Source organism: Rhinopithecus bieti, unplaced genomic scaffold (genome assembly GCF_001698545.2).
Source record: "Rhinopithecus bieti isolate Rb0 unplaced genomic scaffold, ASM169854v2 scaffold_31787, whole genome shotgun sequence".
NCBI lineage: Eukaryota > Metazoa > Chordata > Mammalia > Primates > Cercopithecidae > Rhinopithecus > Rhinopithecus bieti.
This window is the reverse complement of record NW_016814655.1, coordinates 4,305,842-4,327,545: the sequence shown is the minus strand read 5'-3', so window position 1 is coordinate 4,327,545 and position 21,704 is coordinate 4,305,842. Positions and strand designations below refer to the sequence as shown.

General features: G+C 37.9%; 1 protein-coding gene across 7 annotated transcripts in view; it reads right to left on the bottom strand.

The window, feature by feature from the left end:
- Positions 1-21,704, bottom strand: part of NT5C2 (5'-nucleotidase, cytosolic II) — a 112,119-nt gene that overhangs the window by 13,547 nt on the left and 76,868 nt on the right. For 5 of the 7 annotated variants that reach the window (XM_017851721.1, XM_017851720.1, XM_017851726.1 and 2 more), the window contains 3 exons: positions 5,441-5,558; positions 4,559-4,654; positions 4,208-4,231 (listed from right to left, as the gene is read on the bottom strand). In XM_017851721.1, coding sequence (XP_017707210.1) covers positions 4,208-4,231; positions 4,559-4,654; positions 5,441-5,558 — 238 coding nt within the window. The remainder of the gene's footprint in view (positions 1-4,207; positions 4,232-4,558; positions 4,655-5,440; positions 5,559-21,704) is intronic. The other 2 variants (XM_017851722.1, XM_017851725.1) reach the window with 1 other exon arrangement.

Here is a 21,704-nt window from a genome sequence, read left to right as displayed (position 1 = left end):
TTATTTTATTTTATTTTATTTTATTTTATTTTATTTTATTTTATTTTATTTTTAAGACAGAGTCTTGCTATTTTAAGTCCAGGCTGGACTTAAACTTCTGAAGATTGCTCAAGCAATCTTCCCACCTCAGCCTCCCAAGTAGCTGGGATTACAGGTGTGATGTCCAGCTTAGGTTCCAGCTCTTAAGAGAGTTGTCAGTGTGGTAGGCGAGATGGGTCACATACACATATAATTATACAGTAAAAAATCACAACTACCACAAAAGAGGTGCAAAAATTTATGAGAAAACCAAGAAGGGAACACCATTTCAACTTAAGGGGTAGAGAGAAGCAAATGTGAGGACTAAGGAGAGGAAAATCTAGGAAGGATTCATGCACGTGCTGGCATATGACCTGGGCCTTAAATGCTAGGTGGACCAGTTGTGAAACTAGTCCAGTTGGGGTAGAGAAAGGGGAGCAGAGAAAAATTAAGCTAGAAAGATAGGATGAGGCAGATTAAACTACTGTTCCTACACCATTTAGGGGCAAGAGGGTACTACTGACAGTTTTAAAGCAGAGGGATAATCCCATCGGGGCTGAGTTGTAAAAAAAAATTAAATTAGTGGCTGTTTTAGGATAAACCGGGGAAAGACAATGTGATGCACTCCAACAATGGCCACAAATTCTTCCTGTCTCTTTGTGATGCAATTTTGTGGCTCCTCCCATTAGAACTCAGTCTATTTCTCTATCCTTGAATACAGGCTTGTATAGCAGGAAATGAGATCCAAGCAGAGACCTAGAAAAACATTTGTGTATTGAAGCTTAATCTCTCTTGCAGCACTTGGAACCACGGACTACTACGTGCATGAAAGTGAGATAGTCTGCTGGAGGATAGAAGGCTACATGTAGAAATGAAGCACTTGGCCAATAGCCTGCGAATGCCAGACATGTGCACGAAGCCATTCTAGATTAGATGCTACGTTACCCAGCAGCTAACCACAGACATGTGAAAGAGCGTGGAGACAGCTGTGCAACGCAGAATCACCCAGTTGACTCCTAGAATTTTTTTTTTTTTTTTTTTTGAGACAGAGTCTTACCCTGTCGGTCAGGCTGGAGTGCAGTGGCGTGATCTCAGCTCACTCATATATATATTCAAGAGAGATTACCAAGGTAAAATAAGACCCAGCAAACTGAGCAGATTTGGCTGGGGGGACATTAAGAGTCAAAGATGATGATGTCCATGCTAAGGTGTCTCTGAGAGGTGGTTGGTACGATGAACAGAAATATGAAAACTGAATAACAAGGGATATAAGAGTAGTTCTATTTTGGTGATACTAAGCTTGAAGTAAACAGATTTTTATCAGGCAACTAGAAACAAAGGTCAAGAACTTAAAACAGAGATTCGGACTTGAGAGATAACTGAGATCATCTACGTACAGATACTAGATGGAATCATGAAGAGTATTAGAGGAGATGAAGCCACTTAGTGTGCAGGGAAGGAAGAGGAGACAGAATAGAACCATGAAGAAAATTCAGGGTTTAAAAGAAAAAAAGCCAGTGAAAGATGCAGAAACACTTCTAAAAGAAAACATTTCAGAGAAACTCAAAGGGAAAAATACTAAAATATAAAAATGCACAATTCTGACAGTGAATATATGGAGATTAACAATCTAAATAAAGGAAATCAAATTTAAAGTTCACACGCAGAGTGACCTGGATAAATTCCTGCTTGGGTTTCTTAACTACAAATGGCATAAACTCCAGTTAGACATACAAAATCACATTAGCTCCCTGTCTTAAGTCACTCTTCTGAGATGAGAGCTCCCAATAATGAATAACTTTGTAGAGTATCTCATCTTCTAGCTTTCCAAGATTTTCTTTAATAAAAGTAAGGTGGAAAGTAACAGTAAAAATATATTTTCTTCAGTCAGGTTTAATAAGCTGACACTGTCTCCTTAGATACAATATACTTCCCTATTCCCTCCATCATTAAAGGAAAATTCCTTTACATAAAGATGGTTAACAGTTATTTATTAGGCAGTTAGAACCCAAATTGATTTAAAAATATAGTTAGCAATTACATTGTAAACTTCAGTGTCAAATCACACTAGTATATATTTAAAATAAAATCAATTTGGGGAGGAAATGTATCATAAAAGAAGAAATGCTACACTTGGAATGGGAAGAAAAGAGTTATAGCACAGATTACTACTAACTTTCTGTGACCCACAGAATAAAGATTTATCAAAATATAAGGTCCTAACTTATAAGCAAAGCCTGAAGGAGCCCTTCTTTTCCAGCCCTGTCTACCACTGTAATAGCTTCGATAACTATTTCTTTCTTTTCCTCTATCTTCAGTCTCTTTTTTAATGGGAATTTTAATTTTATAAATTTATTTTTGGGGGTGGGGGGATAGGGTCTTGCTCTGTTGCACAGGCTGGAGTACAGTAGCACGAACACAGTTCACTGCAGCCTCAACCTCCTGGGCTCAAGCAATCCTCCTGCCTCAGTCTCCCATATAGCTGGGACCACAGGCATGCACCACCATACCCAGCTACTTTTTGATATTTGTAGAGACAGGGTTTTAGTTTATTGTCCAGGCTGGTCTGGAACTCCTAGGCTCAAGCAGTCTTCTTTCCTTGTCCTCCCAAAGTGCTGAGATTACAGGCATAAGCCACTGTGCCTGGCCAGTTTTCCTGTTTAAAGACTGCACAGTGCTAAGTGCTATTTGAATGATTCTGCATTTACTCATAAATGACTTATTTTTTAAACTATTAAATGCATTAGCAAAAGAGCTATGTGGAAACCTTATTGGCTTATTTAGGGGAATAGAGGAAGTCTGTTGATCTTGAGTTAGTAAATGTGATCGTAGTACTAATTTATCCAACTGCTTCTCTTTTCTTCTCTGCCTACCCCTCCCTCATAATACAAAAATTCCTTTTTAGACATAATAGAACCCTGGTTCATCTTGAGATTCTGAGTTATGATGACAGTATCTGTGTATGGAATAGCTTACTAGTACAACCTGTAATTACTTCATATTCTAAATCCTGTTTCCTGATATTTTCATGGATCCTGAACAAACCCCATCATAAAAACAGTGAAGGAAATGTGCATGTAATCACTGGCCTGCTCAGATGTGTCAAGATGGGTGTTTACTTCACACCATTCTCATGTATACATGGAAATCTCTGAGCCTGTGTAATGTCAGTAATGCCAACTAAAGAGTCTTGTATCAGATGCTTCAATTCTAAGGGGCATCCTGTGACCTCAAATCTATAGGAAGCTCTGGTACAATTTCAGTTGGTTTGTGCCTCTTATCACAAAAAAAGATATTGTCTTTTTAAACATTTCAATGTAGCCTAGTGTTTTTCCTATTCTGCCATCAAGAATGAATAGTAAATGGAAATATTACATGAGAGACTGACACACATCCTATTCTGGTTTTACGAGCTGTTTTTCTGACCTTAATACAATGTCAATAGTAAATAAGGTAGCATAACGGTAGAGGAAATGTATAACTGTAAAGCTATAGCTATAGAAGTTGTCAAATTGTGGCATTATGATTTTTTAAAGAAAATATTGGGACATTTCACACAAAAAAATAGCAGATACTAAATTTCATCTGCTGTTTACTAGGGTAAAAAGTTCAAATTAGTGACAATAGTGGAAATATTTTTATTTTGAAAATAAAGCTTATTCTGCCAGGCGCGGTGGCTCACGCCTGTAATCCCAGCACTTTGGGAGGCCGAGGCAGGTGGATCACCACAGGTTGGGAGTTTGAGACCTGCCTGACCAACATGGAGAAACCCCGATCTCTACTAAAAATACAAAATTAGCCAGGCTGCTGGCACATGCCTATAGTCCCAGCTACTAGGGAGCGCCTGGGAGGCAGCGAGAAACTTCTATGAACCCTGGGCAGGGGAGCGTTGCCAGTGAGCCGAGATCGTTGCCCATTGCCACTCCAGCCTGGGCCAACAAGAGTGAAACTCCATCTCAAAAAAAAAAAAAAAAAAAAAAAAATAAAGCTTATCTCTTATTTGTTTTAAATATATATTAGCACATATTCATTTTAACCTTATGTTTAAATTTTTTTAATGACCCAATCAAATGTCAGGATTCAAAATTTAGATTCATTAGAATCTAAAAAACATATTGGCTATTAAAAATCTCTTAATCATTTAAATTGCTGTAGTTTAAACATTTTCAAAGCATTTTTATATACATACCTCTTTTGAACAGCTACCTGAGAACTGTATTAGAAAGAAGAAAATAAAAATCTTAGAATTTCAAATAAGTCAAAAACTACTAATAAGTTCTTCTGGGCAAGTTTCAAGATTAGTTTTGTTGTATGCTGTACAATTGGAAGGCACTTAATTTAAACAAAATGTAATTGCTAACTATATGTCAGTTTGGGTTCCAACTGCCTAATAAATGACTGTTAACTAACCTTATGTAAGGGAATTTGCTCTTTAATGATGAAAAGTAATAGGGAAATATATTACATCTGGGGAGATGATGTCATCTTCACATTGTTTGACTTTAACATTAGAAAGAGGCTAAAGGTTCTTTGTACTCACCCCCTTATAAAGTTAAATCCATGTGCACAGACCAAGAGGTTTCCATAGGCATCGACTTTCAAAAGATTTCCATATAGTGTGTCAAAGACAAGTCCCCTATGTGAAAATGAAGACATGATTGATAATGCAAAGTAATACAGGCAATAATTTTACTTAGTATTATTTAATCATCATGAACCGACCTCATCTAATTCAAGCTTTGTACCAACTCAAGTATGTCCTAATATAGCTAAAATGAGTAAAATCTTTAAAACTAATTCTAAAGCAACTAAAAAATATTGACTCTGTCCAGACAGATAATCATAATTGGTTTCTGTAAGGAATAAATGCTTAATCAAACAAGATATAAACAAAATTCCTCTTACTACACAGCTGGTACCATTCTAAAACATAGTCTTTTTTCTTGGACAACTGAGAAGGCTTATATCTTCCTCCATTAGATGCTGTATGTGGGATATATATGATAGCATCTCAAGTAAACATCATTTTCTTAATCTTAAAGATTCCCTATCAAATCCAGAAATGGAAACTGCCAAGCTTCTATCATGTTAAGTGTATTAGAGAAACACATACCTATTTGCCAACAGCCCCGAACAGCACCACCTGTCATTACTACCCGTCAGTTTTAGTAATCTCCTTTTTCACCCATAAGTGGGTCTTCCTCAGTTGCAATAAAATGAGCTTAATTCAGGAACATCAAGATATGGTGTATATGAAAAGTTCATGGTAATTTTAGAATCAACATCAACCAACCAAAAAAACAACAAAGAATTATTCAATGTTTTGTGGGGGTTTTTTGTTGTTGCTATTAAGGATGAATTTGGAATGTCTAATTTGAGGGGTAAAGAAAGTAGTCTTAATCCAAAATATCTTTAAAATTACCTGGTAGGGAATGTAGAATCATAAGCAAAGCTGAGCAACTCCTGGGGATAGCCAATAGAAACTAATCTCTCCACAGTAAGTTCAAAACCAAGGGACTCATACTCCGGGGACTTGTACACTGCACAAAGAGGAAGTTTTCATTAGTTACCAGAAAGAACAGCCAATTAAAACAGAATGAAAATGAATGAATTTCTGCTCTTTCCCAATTCTTCCCCCCTCCTAATTCTACCATTTTTCTTTTTCCCCCTCAAACTCCATGTTCTGTACTGCCCCAAGTAATTAGAAAACTCAATTGTTAGTCTGTGGAAATAGGTCATATTATATAGCAGGAGCACAGCAACAAGCTGAATTATCAAATTATTCAGTATAGTTCCTTCATTCTCAGGAAACCTATTCCAAACATTTTTTCCCTTTATTCTTTCATTCCCACGGTTTAAAAAAAAATGAGTATGCATAGCTGTGATATTAATCGTGAGAATAAAAGTACACAGAAAACTAAGGGAGGTCTATATATGTTGAAAGCTTCGGTGTTGTGCATAATTGTTGCAGAAATCCTTCAAAATGAACTTTTAAAATAATTTATTTTTGGAATTCCTGTTTGGCTTGGGTAGTTGCTTTATATGCCTTCTCCAATCAACATATTTGTTCCACTTGTTAGATTGTTTTCTTATCAGCTCTAACAATGTATGCCATCAAAATTGTATTTTGCACGTTATCATTGTAAACCAACCATAAAAAGATGTTTGTGACAATTAGGGAAATCTAAACATGAACTGGAGTCAGATACTGAAGAATTGGTCAGGCATGGTGGCTCATGCCTGTAGTTCCAGCCCTTTGGGAAGCCGAGGTGGGCAGATCACTTGAGGTGAAGAGTTTGAGACCAGCCTGGCCAACATGGTGAAACTCCATCTCTACTAAAAATACAAAAAATTAGCCGGGTGTGGTGGTGCCTGCCTGTTGTTCCAGCTAGGAGGCTGAGGTGGGAGAATCGCTTGAACCTGAGAGGCGGAGGTTGCAGTGAGCTGAGATCATGCCACTGCACTCTAGCCTGGGTGACAGAGCGAGACTCTGTCTCAAAAAAAAAAAAAAAAAATATGCCACTGTGTATATAAAACTAAATCTCTCCCTATCTGTGAAAGGAGCATTGAGTTTCTTACAGGTCAAATAACAGGGATTTCAGGCAATTATGGGGTTCTCTCTACTATTGTATAAGTCTGAAATTTTCCATAATGAAAAAACTTTTTAGAGTTTACTACTGAAATTCAAGCATAAAAAAAATGTTGCAGCCAGGTACAGTGGCTCACGCCTGTAATCCCAGCACTTTGGGAGGCCAAGGCTGGCGGATCACTTGAGGTCAGGAGTTCCAGACCAGCCTGGCCAACATGGTGAAACCCCGTCTCTACTAAAAACACAAAAATTAGTTGGGCGTGGTGGCGGGCGCCTGTAATTCCAGCTACTCGGGAGGCTGAGGCAGGAGAATCGCTTGAACCCAGGAGGCAGAGGTTACAGGGAGCCGAGATTGAGCCACTGCATTCCAGACTGGGTGAAAGAGTGAGACTCTGTCTCAAAAACAATAAAAAAGAAAATGTTGCTCCTTTAAATAGGTTTCTTCCAAATGAAATATTTAGGTAAGCATCCTTCCATCATCAGTCTCCAGGAGTGAGTAAGCCATATTAAAAATAATAACTAGGCCGGGAGCGGTGGCTCAAGCCTGTAATCCCAGCAGTTTGGGAGGCTGAGACGGGTGGATCACGAGGTCAGGAGATCAAGACCATCCTGGCTAACACGTGAAACCCCGTCTCTATTAAAAAATACAAAAAACTAGCCGGGCAAGGTGGCGGGCACCTGTAGTCCCAGCTACTCGGGAGGCTGAAGCAGGAGAATGGCGTAAACCTGGGAGACGGGGCTTGCAGTGAGCTGAGATCTGGTCATTGCACTGCAGCCTGGGAGACAAAGCGTGACTCCGTCTCAAAAATAAATAAATAAAATAAAATAAAATAATAAAATTAAATATAAAAAATTAAAATAACAATTAAAAAGACCTGGCCAGTTTCCTAAATGCCAAATGAAGGCAAAAATATTCATCAATATTCTTGTATCTCATAATAATGCAATTATTATATTATTATAGTTCTTCCATCTACTATTACATCTTTAGCTTATGGCGCAAGCTGATTTTTCATTGCAATTAGTCTATCTGTCCAAGTTGGGTGCTAATACTTTAATGTGGTGATTCAACCTTCCCTTCCCAAAAACAATCCTTTAGAATATTTCTAAAACCAGTATAACAGTAAATACCAGTTGCCTCCTAGGAAGGAACTGAGTGGCCTTTAAGTGAGACAGAGAACGAGATGTCATGGTCTCCTGTACCTTTACAAAAACTTATATTAACCGTATACCGTTTTTAAAAATTAAACTGAAGATTTCTAAAAGAGCAAGCTGGGCTTTCAAAATCCTTTAATAAATCATTTGTCAGCATTTGAAAACCAGAAGCTAAATTGTTAAAGGTCTTTTGAGTCTCATCTCATCAGAAACAATGCCAAAAAGACAAAAAAAAAAAAAAAAACATTTTTATTATTTTGTTGTTACCAAGAGTACATATAACCTTAAATGGCCAAACGCTAACTAGCTAACACTCGTTTTTCTTTTTCTTTTTATTTTTTTTTTTTTTTTTTTTTTGGAAGAGTCTCGCTCTGTCACCAGGTGGCAGTGCCAGTGGCCGGATCTCAGCTCACTGCGCAAGCTCCGCCTCACCGGGGTTCACGCCATTCTCCTGCTCAAGACCTCCCAGGTAGCCTGGGACCTACAGGCACGCCACCTCGCCCGGCTTTTTTTTGTAGTTTTTAGTAAGACGACCCGCAGGTCATCGTGTTAGCCAGGATGGTCTCGATCTCCTGACCTTTCGCGATACCCCTGTCTCGGCTCCCAACAGTGCTAGGATTATAAGGCGTGAGGCCACCGCACCCACCGCACCCGGCCTGTTTTCTTTTCTTTTTTTTTTCTGAGTCGGAGTCTCACTCCATTGTCCAGACTGGAGTGCAGTGGCCGTGATCTCGGCTCACTGCAACCTCTGCCTCCCAGATTCAATCGATTCTCATGACTCAGCTTCCCAAGTAGCTGAGATTACAGGTGCCCACCAGAACACCTGGCTAATTTTTGTATTTTTAGTTGAGACGGGGGTTTCACCACGTTGGCCAGGCTGGTCTCAAACTCCTGACGTCAAGTGAGCCGCCCGCCTCAGCCTCCCAAAGTGCTGCAATTACAGGCTGAGCCACCACGCCCAGCCATGGCTAACATTTTCAAAACTGGCTATATTACCTTCTTCCCCTTAAATCCTGCCTCATCCTCTCCCATCCCCCTAAAAAAAACTTGTTGAAGACTTAAGTGTGGAATTCCTAAATCTATATGATGTATACTGTGGTTAAAAAAATAAAGTGCTATATACACTAACAGAGTAAGAGCTGGTGTATCATAAAACCAAAGGCATGGCATCTACTGCTGTAAATTTGAGTTATGTTAAAAGTATAACCACTCTCACCTTACCCTCCTCAATGCCCCATGCTCCTACCCCAGTTGCAAGTAAATCTCATTTTAGTACAATCTCCATAAAATGAAAATTATTCCTCAATCCTAACCTAGGCCCCATTTATCTCAAACTGTGTTTAATGAAATAAAATTCCAGTATAGCTAAGTAATTTGGGTAATCTACTGACATTTATTCTTATAGGATGTGGTCCACATAAAATGTTTTCAATTGTTAATTTTTCAGAAGGACAATCTTCTGGATATGCCTTAAGAGTGGGAGACAAAAAACAAACCTTAATTACTCCCACCCACACTCACCCCTAAATCAGCAATTTTCTCCAGCTAGATAATCAGGTAATTATAGAGCAATGCAGTAACCAGTGAGTAAAACCTATGTCTGTGAGACAATTTGGATTTGAAACTCAAATTAATGTATTCAGAATTTTCAGTGAAAAACAATACAGGGGAGAAAAAAGTCTCAAATCCCCATTTTGACAGCACAAATCCTAGAACAGCAGAAAATAAAAACACTATACATGCCACATTATATTTATTTGCAGGGCAGAATTTCCCAAGTGTTCAACCGAAGTGACTTTCTAGAAATTCCACGTATGGAAATACTTTAAATTTCCCTTTTCTCAATGAGCTCAGAGTACTTCCTAAAAATATATCTTCACCATTTGCTGACATAAAGTTATATAGCAAGTACAAACATCAGCTGAAGCCAAAATTTAGGTCTCTTTGAGTCTCATCCAAAAGCTCTTTGTGAAGCCAGGAGTTGTGACTCACGCCTGTAATCCCAGCACTTTGGGAGGCTGAGGCAGGCGGATCACTTGAGGTCAGGAGATTGAGACCACCCTGGCCAATATGGTGAAACCCCATCTCTACTAAAAACACAAAAATTAGCCGGGCATGGTGGCTCGCACCTGCATTCCCAGCTACTTGGGAGGCTGAGGCAGGAGAAATCCTTGAACCCAGGAGGCGGAGGCTGCAGTGATCCAAGATTGCGCCACTGCACTCCGGCCTGGGCGACAGAGCAAGACTTCATCTCAAAAAACAAACAAACAAACAAAAGCTCTTTGTGATAGGGTATATATACTACCACTGCAAAAAATGAATTTCTAGATTACATAAGCCATCAAAACTTAAGCTTGGGTGTTGAAACATACACTTCTCCCTCCAATTTTTTTTCAACTAGTCCAAAATAAACTGCTCTACTCACAAGTGGGAATGGATTTAGTAAAGAGAGTCCAAGTTCTGCCCAGACAACACTATTTCATCAAGCTCTATATTAATCAGTAATACCTACAAGCTATTGACATTTTCTCATAAGTGTCCCAGATAATCATTTCAGCAACACAAACTCCCTGGTCATTAAATTATCTGCTATATAGTACAACCAAGGTTGGAGAAGCAGAATCGCAGCCACACAGAACATGAATTTAGATGTTTTATTCTAAGTGTCCCTAGTGATAAACATATTTGTTGTGACCTGGTGGCAAAAATTCCTGAAGCTAAGTACCGCCATTCCTTTGAAAATAAAAATAAAATACAAAAAATAAAATTCCTTTTTTAATCAACCAGGCTCTACAAAGCCAGCCTCAGATATTTATGGGAAACCATATATATCTCCTCAGACTTAGAGTTTTATGCCTCTCCACAGCTGCAAAGGCTCTAATTTCAATTTCTCTCCCACAACTGTGGCATGTAAATGATGCACAGCTTCAGGCTCAACTCTCACAATTGACTTTCTGTGGTTCCAAAACCCAGGCAATAGCTTAGAGTAAACATAACTTCACACATTATCTGCTTATTTCTTCTCCCAGAAGGTACTCTGGCCTACCCCTAGTTACTCAATATAGGAAGACAAAGGAAGAAGCTATTTTAAGGGCTGGAGTCCAAAAAGGAGGACTGCTTCAGCCACTAGGACAGCACACAGTGTTCTCAGGTTACATAATTAGACTATAAAGAAAACAACCAACACTTTGAAAGCTGAAGTTACTGAGAGCATTTAAAGATATTCTTTACTCCATAATCTGCCAGGAAAAAACAGTTCTTCAAAAAATAACTCTGTTTTCGGGATGAAAGTTGTGGGCTCTGTTTTGAGTAGATGCTGTTCATACAAGATAGAATATATGTTAAAGGACGAAGTCCCTTTGGAATGAGCAGAAGACTTTCCACAGGGAAGTTTGGAATTCTCATGCACTTTTTACCATTGCCACCAAGACACACTATGTAGTAATTTATAGAGTTAGAAAAATAAAGGGCAAACCTCTACAGAGGTTCCAGCCTAGCAGAGTGCTGCTGCCAAAATGAGAACTCACATGAGGCAGATGCAGATGCAGTGTGTGTCACTCCAGTCTTGAAGGAGTTACACTGGCTCTCCTGTTAAAAAACAAAACAAAGCAACAAAACAAAACAAAAACAAAAACAAAAGCTGGTTTTAAAACTGTTGTGATGGGCTGGAACAGAGAGATACCATTTGGAAACTGGTATTATAGGAGTTACTACTGCCCTCCAATTTAGAAGCCTCTGACCATCACTAAAATTAGCCTAATTGGCCATAACAAAACAAGAGTATTGAAGATAAGCCTAAGTATTATTGTGTATTATTTACTTTTCTGGCACCCTGAGTCTGGAATGCAAGCCAAGTCTGATCCTAAAATGTTAAGTTGAAAGACAAACAGAAAAATAAGTCTACTGGTCTTAGTTTATTTTCTCTAGCACATTTCAGGCTAACACGATAGAAACTGAATGCAGCTGGGAAATGGTGTTTAAAATTAAACTATGGGTAGTGAAACAGACTGAATAAAGGATATAAAAACAAACCAGAGTGGCCTCACCTTGCTTCCAAGTACCCATTTTAGCTGAGTCTACCTATACCTAACTACTAGGTTAGTCATTATCAAGATTCTAGTCATCATTATCAAGATGACTACAATCAACTGCACACTACTAAAAATCTAACCAGATATCTAAATTTGGAATGGAAGGAAATTTTTAAATTTTGATTGTCAATGGAAATCTGCCCTTAGTAAGCCAATATATACTCTATAAAGTTAAAAGAAACTACCCAGTCCAGTAAAATAACTGAGTTGAAGATACATAATCCATTAAGTATACTGACACTTTAAAGATATGCATTATGTTTAACTTTATAGGGAGTCATTTTCCCTAGAGACATTTAGGTTTTTGAAAACATGTCACTGGGCTCCTCCAATTCTTAGATTTTTGGGGTACTCAACCAAAGAGCAGAAATGACCAGATGTAATGTCTAAAAGTCCTAAAAGCATTACAACACTACCAGCAATCACAATGAAAACCAAAAATGCAACCCAACCACCCAAGAATAGTCATTTGCTTTTACATTATAAGTATGATCAACATCAACATGCTCATCTATTTAGCTGTAGGTTACATAATGTTGGTTCTCTAGGCCTCTAACTAGAAAAGGTGATAACGCACATTTTTCTCTGAGAAAATTTTAAGTGAGATCTTTCCAATTATCATATAAACAAATGCCCGAGGACTTTTTTCCATTTTCCAAAACTATATGAAAATCCTACACATTAAATAGACACAGGCAAAAATTCTATCTGTAACCTAAGAGATCACAAATGACCTAAAAAAGATATTTTCATCTCTTTCTAAATTTTCAAAGCAAATTTCCTAAAATGGCCTTATTTTTAATTTACTTAAAACAGCTAGATATCATGGCAATACTTCTAGTAATACAAAGTAAAACACACTCCCAAATGACTAGATGTGTAAATAAGTAAAATAAGTGGAGTTTGAGCGACTGCCAATTTCAGTTTATTGCAAGCAAATGCAAAATTAAATGGTAATTAAGAGTTATTTGTTTTAAAAATATTAAGATTAGAAGAATATTTTAAATAAAATGAAAAAAATACCTAATTCAAAATATTCCATCTGAGAATCTGTATACTTACAAAGATCTTGTATTTTCAGTACTGTTTTCAATTTAAGACAGAAAATTGAAAATTATTGAGATAACTTTTAAAATCATCTTTAACCAAAGAAGCTGCTTGTAATACAAAAGCAGAAATAGCTAATATATATTTTTTTCCAAAAATAAACAGACCACAGCACTCAAATGCCTGTACTAAAGTTAGAGGAATTTAACAAACATTTGGATACCTACTGTGTACCAGGTACTAGAAGCTGAGAACAAAAAACAAAATAATGTATGATCCTGGGCCTTGAAGGAGCTCATAGCTCATGGCATATTACAAGGGATATACACTTAGATATTTATAATAAGTTTTAGGAGATCAATAAAACTAATCAAATGACTAAGAAGGTATAGAGGGACAAAAAAGGGGGCCAATCAATCCAGCCCAGGAAGTCTTCTTAAAAACTATGCATGATTTATGTATGATTTATTCAGGCTTATACAGATAACTCATTTTTATAACCAATTTCTCAAGGTACTATAAAGTTTACCTGACAACTCTCTGAAATTCAGATTCAGCTAATATATATGACAAACATCTATGTCAAGACTAGGCAAGTGAATTAATGTGTGAAGTGGGATACATGAGGGCGCACATCTTGTCTAGAGAAGAAAGTGGCTACTCAAGTGTAGTTGACTTCCCTGTGGGAATGGGAGCCAAATGTTGCCAATTGTGTGGTAACAGCCAAACTAGACTTTTACCTGTAATCTCTCAATTGTGTAATACTGACCCAATTAGGCCAGCATGGTGGCTCACGCCTGTAATCCCAGCACTTTGGGAGGCTGAGGCGAGTTGATCACGAGGTAAGGAGTTCAAGACCAGCCTGGCCAATATGGTGAAACCCTGTCTCTACTAAAAAATACAAAAAAAAAAAAAAAAATTAACTGGGTGTGGTGGCGCACACCTGTCGTGGTGGCGCACACCTGTTGTGGTGGCACGTGCCTGAATCACTGGAACCCAGGAGGCAGAGGTTGCAGTGAGCTGAGATTGCACCACTGCACTCCAGCCGGGGTGACAGAGCAAGACTCTGTCTCAAAAATAAATAAATAAATAAATAAATGCCGACCCAATTAAACAAACAAAAACTCTTTCAGCCAAACTATGGTCTGTGGTCTAAGTTGGGTCCATGGGCCAACAGTGTGCACCCCCAGCCTATACTTTAGGTCATATACTTCCACATACATTATCTATCCTATTTAATTGAAATGTTTGACTATCTCCTTCAAAGAGTCTTAAGGAAATAAACAGAATTTAGGTACTTAATGAATTGGAAATCTAGATGGAAATAAATTCATTCTTTAATAACAAAGTATTCTGGGTAATGTCAGTCTATTCATCCCAAGGAAAAAACTGAGGAAGTGGATTAAAAACAGAAAATAAAAGAACCTCTATGTGGTCACTTGATGTGGACCCCTATAGTCGTCTGAATCTGATTTCTTCACTTGATTATCAAACAGAACAAATGTTCCCAATGACAGAATCACAACGTCCTCATGATCTGCTTAGGTAATCCACTACAGTATTAGTGTCTTATTCATAAGGTTTAACCTAAATCTTTGCTACACAACTTGATTCCATTATCATTTGTCCTTTTCTCATTGGCTATTATCTGCATGATAAAACAAACATCCAGAGAATGTGTAAGCAGAAAGGAGATAATGAACCAAAGGTAGCTATTATGTTAGAACTATGTTGAAAACAAGTTTAGTCATGTTGAAAATAGCCTTTGGCCAGGCACGGTGGCTCACGCCTATAACCCCAGCACTGGGAGGCCGAGGCAGGTGGACTGCATGAGCTCTGGAGTTCAAGACCAGCCTGGACAACACAGTGAAACCCCATCTCTACTAAAATACAAAAAAATCAGCCGGGCATGGCAGTGTGCATCTGTAGTCCCAGCTACTTAGAAGGCTGAGGAGGAGAATTGCTTGAACCCAGGAGGCAGCGGTTGCAATGAGTCGCGATTATGCCACTGCACTCCAGCCTGGGTGACAGAGTAAGATTCTGTCTCCAAAAAAAAAAAGAAAATAGCCTGGATGCTGGGAGTGAAAAAATCATCTTAATAACTTCACTGATGCTACTAATATTATTACATGACATTCACACACAAAAAATATGGCCTACATTTGAATGTTTTTATAATTGGCAATAAAAAGTAAAGATCATAAACACTAGTAATTGATTCTATCACTTAGCATGTAATGGAGATGAAATGGGTTTTATTAAGCAATCTTTTACATTTCTTAATCTAGAACCAAACCAAGTGTTATTGCAATTCAGAGAGATTAATTTCATATTAGTGAAAACTTTAACTGGGATACAGACTTGACATAAAAGGAATCAAAGCTTGGAAACTAAGGGAATCAAAGCTTGGAAACTAAGTATAGACTCATATATTAAAAGCTGTCTAAAAGTAATATACACCAAAATATGCCATATATTTCATATGTAATATATGTCTAAAAATAATAGTATTGAGGATGTTTATCTCAACGAATACAAAGGCTTTCATCTACAAGTAAGATAATGCACTGGAGTATTATTTCTTTTCAATTATTTCCTAACATGGAGGGACCACCTCAAAAGCACTGCCTGACTGTAGAAATAGTACTTTATTTCCTGAGGAAGGTACTATAAGAAATTCTGAAGTTTAAGAAAAAGAAGCAGCTAAAATAACAAGGACTATAATATCTCAAATGGAAATGAAAAGACTAAAGGACCTTAACATTTAAATGCCTCTTTAAAAAAAAAAAAACACACTTTATTGGTATTTTTTTAGTTTCTGCCACATTATTTTAAATTTAATATTAAAGATATTTTACTTATACACACAAAAGTAGAGGAAATATGTAATGAGCTGCTTTAAACACATCAGCATTTTGGATTCTTGTTTATCCATCTTCCCCAATTCTATTTCACCCAAACTTATAATTTTATCAAATCAGAAAAGTTTTAAAATTGTTCTTTCAAAAACATTTTTTAATAGCCAGAAGTGTACACAAGTATTATGTATCGCACATAAAAAACAGGAAAAACCCTATAAAAACTATATTACATTATATACTATAGTTATAATATTATAGTTATATATGTTATACTATATATTCACAGAACTACCTTATACTAGGTTTGTCAATAATTATACGTTTCTTAATGGGAGAACACCTGTTCTACCCAACAGCATTGTTCTTTGGTAAGAGTAGTTACTGGGTTATTATGTATCAGGTATAATATTTCTTTAGGAATTCAGGAGCAAGGGAGGATAGGTAGGTATATTGGGCTAAAGGAAAATAAAAACGTGTACCACTGGAAAAATCTTTTAAATAAGGGATGCACACCAAAAATAGCTTAAATAAGCTTAGTTCAGTTAAAGAAACAAACTACCAATTAACAAGTATTTTTTCTAACAATAATTGGAATTTTGCTTCCAATTAAGGCATGATTCTCTCTCTTTAAAAACAATTATCTCAAAATAACAGAAACAAAAATGGAATTTCTGAAATGGGAAATGAAACTGTATTATGAAGATAATGATCTAATAACGGGGTCTCTAAAACCAAACCATAATAGAACGATTCACACATCCGAAATGGGAGGCCTATTTCACCCATTCCAAAAACAATCACTTCCCAGCTGGGCATGATGCTCACATACCAGTCTCAGCACTTTTGGGGGGCTGGGGTTTAGGAGCACTGGCTTGGGAGCCAGCCAGTTCAAGATCCCAAACTCGGGAACATAGCAAGGGCCTGTTCTCTACCAAAAAATTTACAAAATTAGCCAGGCCCATTGGCTGGGCTACCACCTATGTCCCTGCTTATTCAGGGGGAGTTTGGGAGAGTAAGAGATCAACTTGAGCCAATTAGTTCCAAGGGCTTATAGTAAACTCACAATTCCCACCACTGTGGCTGCCGCCTGGGTGACCAGGACCAAGAACCTGTCTCCAAAACAACAACAACAAATAATATGCAGAAGCAATTGTATTTATCCAGGGAAGCAATATGTTTTAATTCTAGTTATTGCAACCAGCTACTCAAACATTGGGAGAATTCGTTATTTTAAATACCTTTTTTTTTTTAGAGTCTACAGCCATTATTCTAGACATCCTCCCTGGCTGGCACATGTTTGTTCCTCAAACAGGGTGATGAATTTAACTGGGAGGGGTGGAGCGGTTATTTGGAGCAACTAACAATAAATGGGAAAACTGAGCTGCAGCGGGCTTTTAAAAAAAGGGTACTGACTATTAAAACAATAAAGCAGGGTTTTGAGTTTATCAAGGCGTATGCTCGGGAACCAATTCCAAAAGAATTCCTAAGACATGTCTAAGCAAGCAATATTTGGGGGAGTAAGGTTTTCCTTTAATAAGTCTAATGGAATGATAACATCTATTTGGGAAGGCATATTTTTTCTTATGCTGCTTTATTTTTTAAAAAATTTTAGTCCTTTGGCCACATTTTTATATTGTGCTAATTTTGCCCACGTTTCACCTCAAATTGGCCTTTTGGAAAAAAGTAAAGTATAATCTATTAACAGTTTTAGGTCTATCAGTCTATTAATCGGTTTATTGCTCTTCATAGTTAAAACATAAAAGAAATTGGGAACCGGTACCAGCCATGCACTATTCACCATAGCTTGTCAAGTCGTTTATTGCTAATCAGAACCCGGCTGCATACATTCCAATGAATTCTAGGCATGAAATTACACATTATCACTTTTTTTTTCTTTTTTTTTTTTTTTTTTTTGGATAGGTCTCATTCTGTAGCCCAGGCTGGAGTGCAGTGGCACAATCTCGGCTCACTGCAACCTCCACCTCCCAGGATCAAGCAATTCTCCCACCTCAGCCTCCAGAGTAGCTTGGATTATAGACGTGCACCACGCTCAACTAATTTTTGCATTTTTTTGTAGAGATGGACAAAATGATCACATTTCATCTTCACAAATCTCCTTTAGGGGTTGGGTCCTCATAATATATTCTGATTAGATTTTTACTTTGTTTAGTTTTATGAATGTTTTCTAATTTATTTTTAGTAATAATTTTATTAACCACAGTTATCTTTTTTTTTTAAGGGATCATCTCTTTTGGAGAGGGATTTTTTTTTTCTTTTATCTGTTACCCTAGTTTCTCCGTTTAAATACTCAGCTTATTCTCTTACTCTACCCTGTTTGTGGGGAGGGCAAGAGTCCAAAACTCTTAAGAAAAAAGATCACTAAGGGAGATCATGAATGCATTCTTAAGTCAAACTACACCTATTTTTCTGTTCTTTAATCTTCAGTTGTATGCTTTTGATCCCTTCACAAACCGATAAATCTCTCAAGAATAAGTCAGAGGGCCAGGCATGGTGGCTTATGCCTGTAATCCCAGCACTTTGGGAAGCTGAGATGGGTGGATCACCTGAGGTCGGGAGTTCGAGACCAGCCTGACCAACATGGAGAAACCCCATCTCTACTAAAAATACAAAATTAGCCGGGCATGGTGGCACATGCCTGTAATCCCAGCTACTCAGAAGGCTGAGACAGGAGAATCGTTTGAATCCAGGAGGTGGAGGTTGAGGTGAGCTGAGATCGCGCCACTGCACTTCAGCCTGGGCAACAAGAGCAAATTTTTGTCTCCAAAAAAAAAGTCAGAGGGTATATATAGGTTGGTAGCTTTCACTGACTTAGAAGCGCTCATTCTCTCACACAAATATCTCTTGCACGTGTAGTATGGAAGCCAGTAGGGTGAGGTAACGCGCAAGTTCTACATTTTCCAAGTTGTGAGGAGCATGCCCTGAGTATTATTTCATGAACTAGGACAATGAGAATTTATTTGGTCTTTTTGATAAAGGTTACTTTTCTTGGTTTGTACCAAAGACTTTTCAACAAATACATTCCTTAGAGACCACTCGTCACAGTAAGAACTTCAAACAGATGCAACCAGTTTACATACTATCCATAGTAAGTTCAACTCAGCTAATCTTCCATCTTAATTCATCACTATTATGAAGAGTTTCATCTTTCTTTAAGAAGAAATGCTAAAGCACAAACACCGACCTTTACCTTGTCATTGGTTTCATTAAACAAAAAAAAAGGCATGGCCAGTTGAAGTCTTATGCCTGTAATCCCAGCACTTTGGGAGGCTAAGACTGGTGGACTGCTTGAGTCCAGGAATTAGCAACCAGCCTGGGCAACATGGTGAAACCCCGTTTCTACAAAAAAATTAAAAAATTAGCCAGGCATGATGGCACGAGCCTGTAGTCACTGCTACTTGGGAGGCTGAAATGGGAGAATCACTTAAGCCTGGGAGGTGGAGGTTGCAATGAGCTGAGATCACATCACTGCACTCCAGCCTGGATGACAGAGTGAGACCCTGTCTCAAAGAAAGAAAAGAAAAGAAGTAAACTCAAAATGGATCAGAGACCTAAATATAGGAGTTAAAACTATAAAACTCTTAGAAGAAAACATGGCAGAAAATCTTCCTTATATTGGATTTGGGAATGATTTAACAGCTATGACAGCAAAAGCACCGGCAACAGCAGAAAAAAACAGATAAACTGGACTTCAAAATTAAAAACTTTTGTGCCTCAAAAGGCATGATCAAGAGAGGGAAAAGAAAACCTACAGAATGAGAGACAATATTTGCAAATCATGTATCTGATGAGGGATTAATATCCAGAATATATAAAGATTAATATGCAGAATATGTAACTCCAGTTATTTAAAAAACCTAATTTTAAAAAACTGACATTTCTCCAAAGAAGTTATATAAATGACTAAACACATGAAATGATGCTTAATATCACCAGCCATTAAAGAAACATTAAATCAAAACCATAATAAAATACCTTAACTTCACACCCAGTAGGATAAGTATTATCAAACAACAACAAGAAACCTGAAAATAAGTATTGCCAAGATGTGAAGAAATTGGAACTCTCATTCATGTATTGCTGATGGGGATGTAAGATGTTACAGCCACTGTGGAAAACAGTTTGGCAGTTCTTCAAACAGCTAAACACAGACTTACATTACGATCCAGCAATTCCTATTCCTGGGTATATACCCAAAAGAACTGAAAGCAGGAAGCAGGAACTCAAACAGATGCTTAAATACCAGTGTTCACAGCAGCCTATTCATAACAGCCAAAAGGTGGAGACAATCCCAATGTCCATCAGCAGATGAACAGATAAACAAAATGTGGTATATACCTACAATAGAATATTATTCAGTCTCAAAAGGTAATACACGCTATAGCATGGACAAATTTGAAAAATATTATGCTAAAAGAAATAAGCCAGACATAAAACAAATATTGTACAATTTAACTTTTATGAAATATCTAGAATACACAAATTCATAGAGACAGAAAATAAATTAGAGGTTACTAGCGACTGAGGGGTGGAGGGAATGGGGAGTTATTGCTTAATGGGTATGGAGTTTCTGTTGGGATGATGAAAAAGTTCTGGAAATGGATAGTGGTGAGCATTGTGCAACTTTGTGAATGTGCTTAGTGCCACTGAATTGTATATTTGAAAATGGTTTAGGCCGGGCACGGTGGCTCAAGCCTGTAATCCCAGCACTTTAGGAGGCCGAGGCGGGTGGATCACGAGGTCAGGAGATCAAGACCATCCTGGCTAACATGGTGAAACCCCGTCTCTACTAAAATACAAAAAACTAGCCGGGCGAGGTGGCGGGCGCCTGTAGTCCCAGCTACTTGGAGGCTGAGCCTGGAGAATGGCGTGAACCCGGGAGGCGGAGCTTGCAGTGAGCCAAGATCGCGCCACTGCACTCCAACCTGGGCGACACAGCGAGACTCCGTCTCAAAAAAAAAAAAAAGAAAATGGTTTAAAATGGTAATTTTATGTTCTATATATTTTACCATAAATTTTTTAAATGCTGGACTTGAGATGTCTGTAGTGACAATACACCAATAGTGCATAATATTTCTTACTTTAAATTGTTTTTCTCACCCATTTAAGCACCTCCAATGCCAGTAAGTTTGGTGAGGATATACAATTGCTGACAGAAATATGATGAGTGCCCTGGACTCTAGTCCAAGTAAACACACCATCTAAAAAATGTTCACTTAAATGTCAAGTGAGTTGAGTCCATTCCAATAACAATAAAACAAGATCAGAGTGCATCTACTATGTTCAAGAGGGCAGGGATCAAAGGTACTAAGATGCCTCTGCTAGTAGCAAGATAATGCTCTGATTTACTGACACCACGAGCCACTTTCTCTTAACTTCTTCCCTGGTACTCTTAACAGCTTTATTCAGTCACCATTCCCACACTTTAGGTTTGTTAATGCCAAGTGCTTAGGTTTGGGATAACTCCCCAGAGGCTAATAATATGGCCTAGAAAGGAGGGGAGGGCAGAAAAATTCAAAAGAGAGGAACCTAAAATATATTTCCAATCCCCCTAAGATTTTTTAATAGAGAAAAAAATGCACTGTTTAATTTTAGAATTCTTGGTGGGGCACGATGGCTCAAGCCTGTAATCCCAGCACTTTGGGAGGCTGAGGAGGGCAGATTACCTGAGGTCAGGAGTTCAAGACCAGCCTGGACCAGCCTGGCCGACCCCGTCTCTACTAAAAATACAAAAATTAGTCAGGCATGGTGGCGGACGCCTGTAATCCCAGCTACTTGGGAGAATGAGGTGCGAGAATCGCTTGAATCCAGGAGGAGGTTGTAGTGAACTGAGATCACTGCACTGCACTCCTGCCTAGGTGACAGGGCAAGACTCTGTCTCAAAATAATAATAATAATAATAATAATAATAATAATAATAATAAT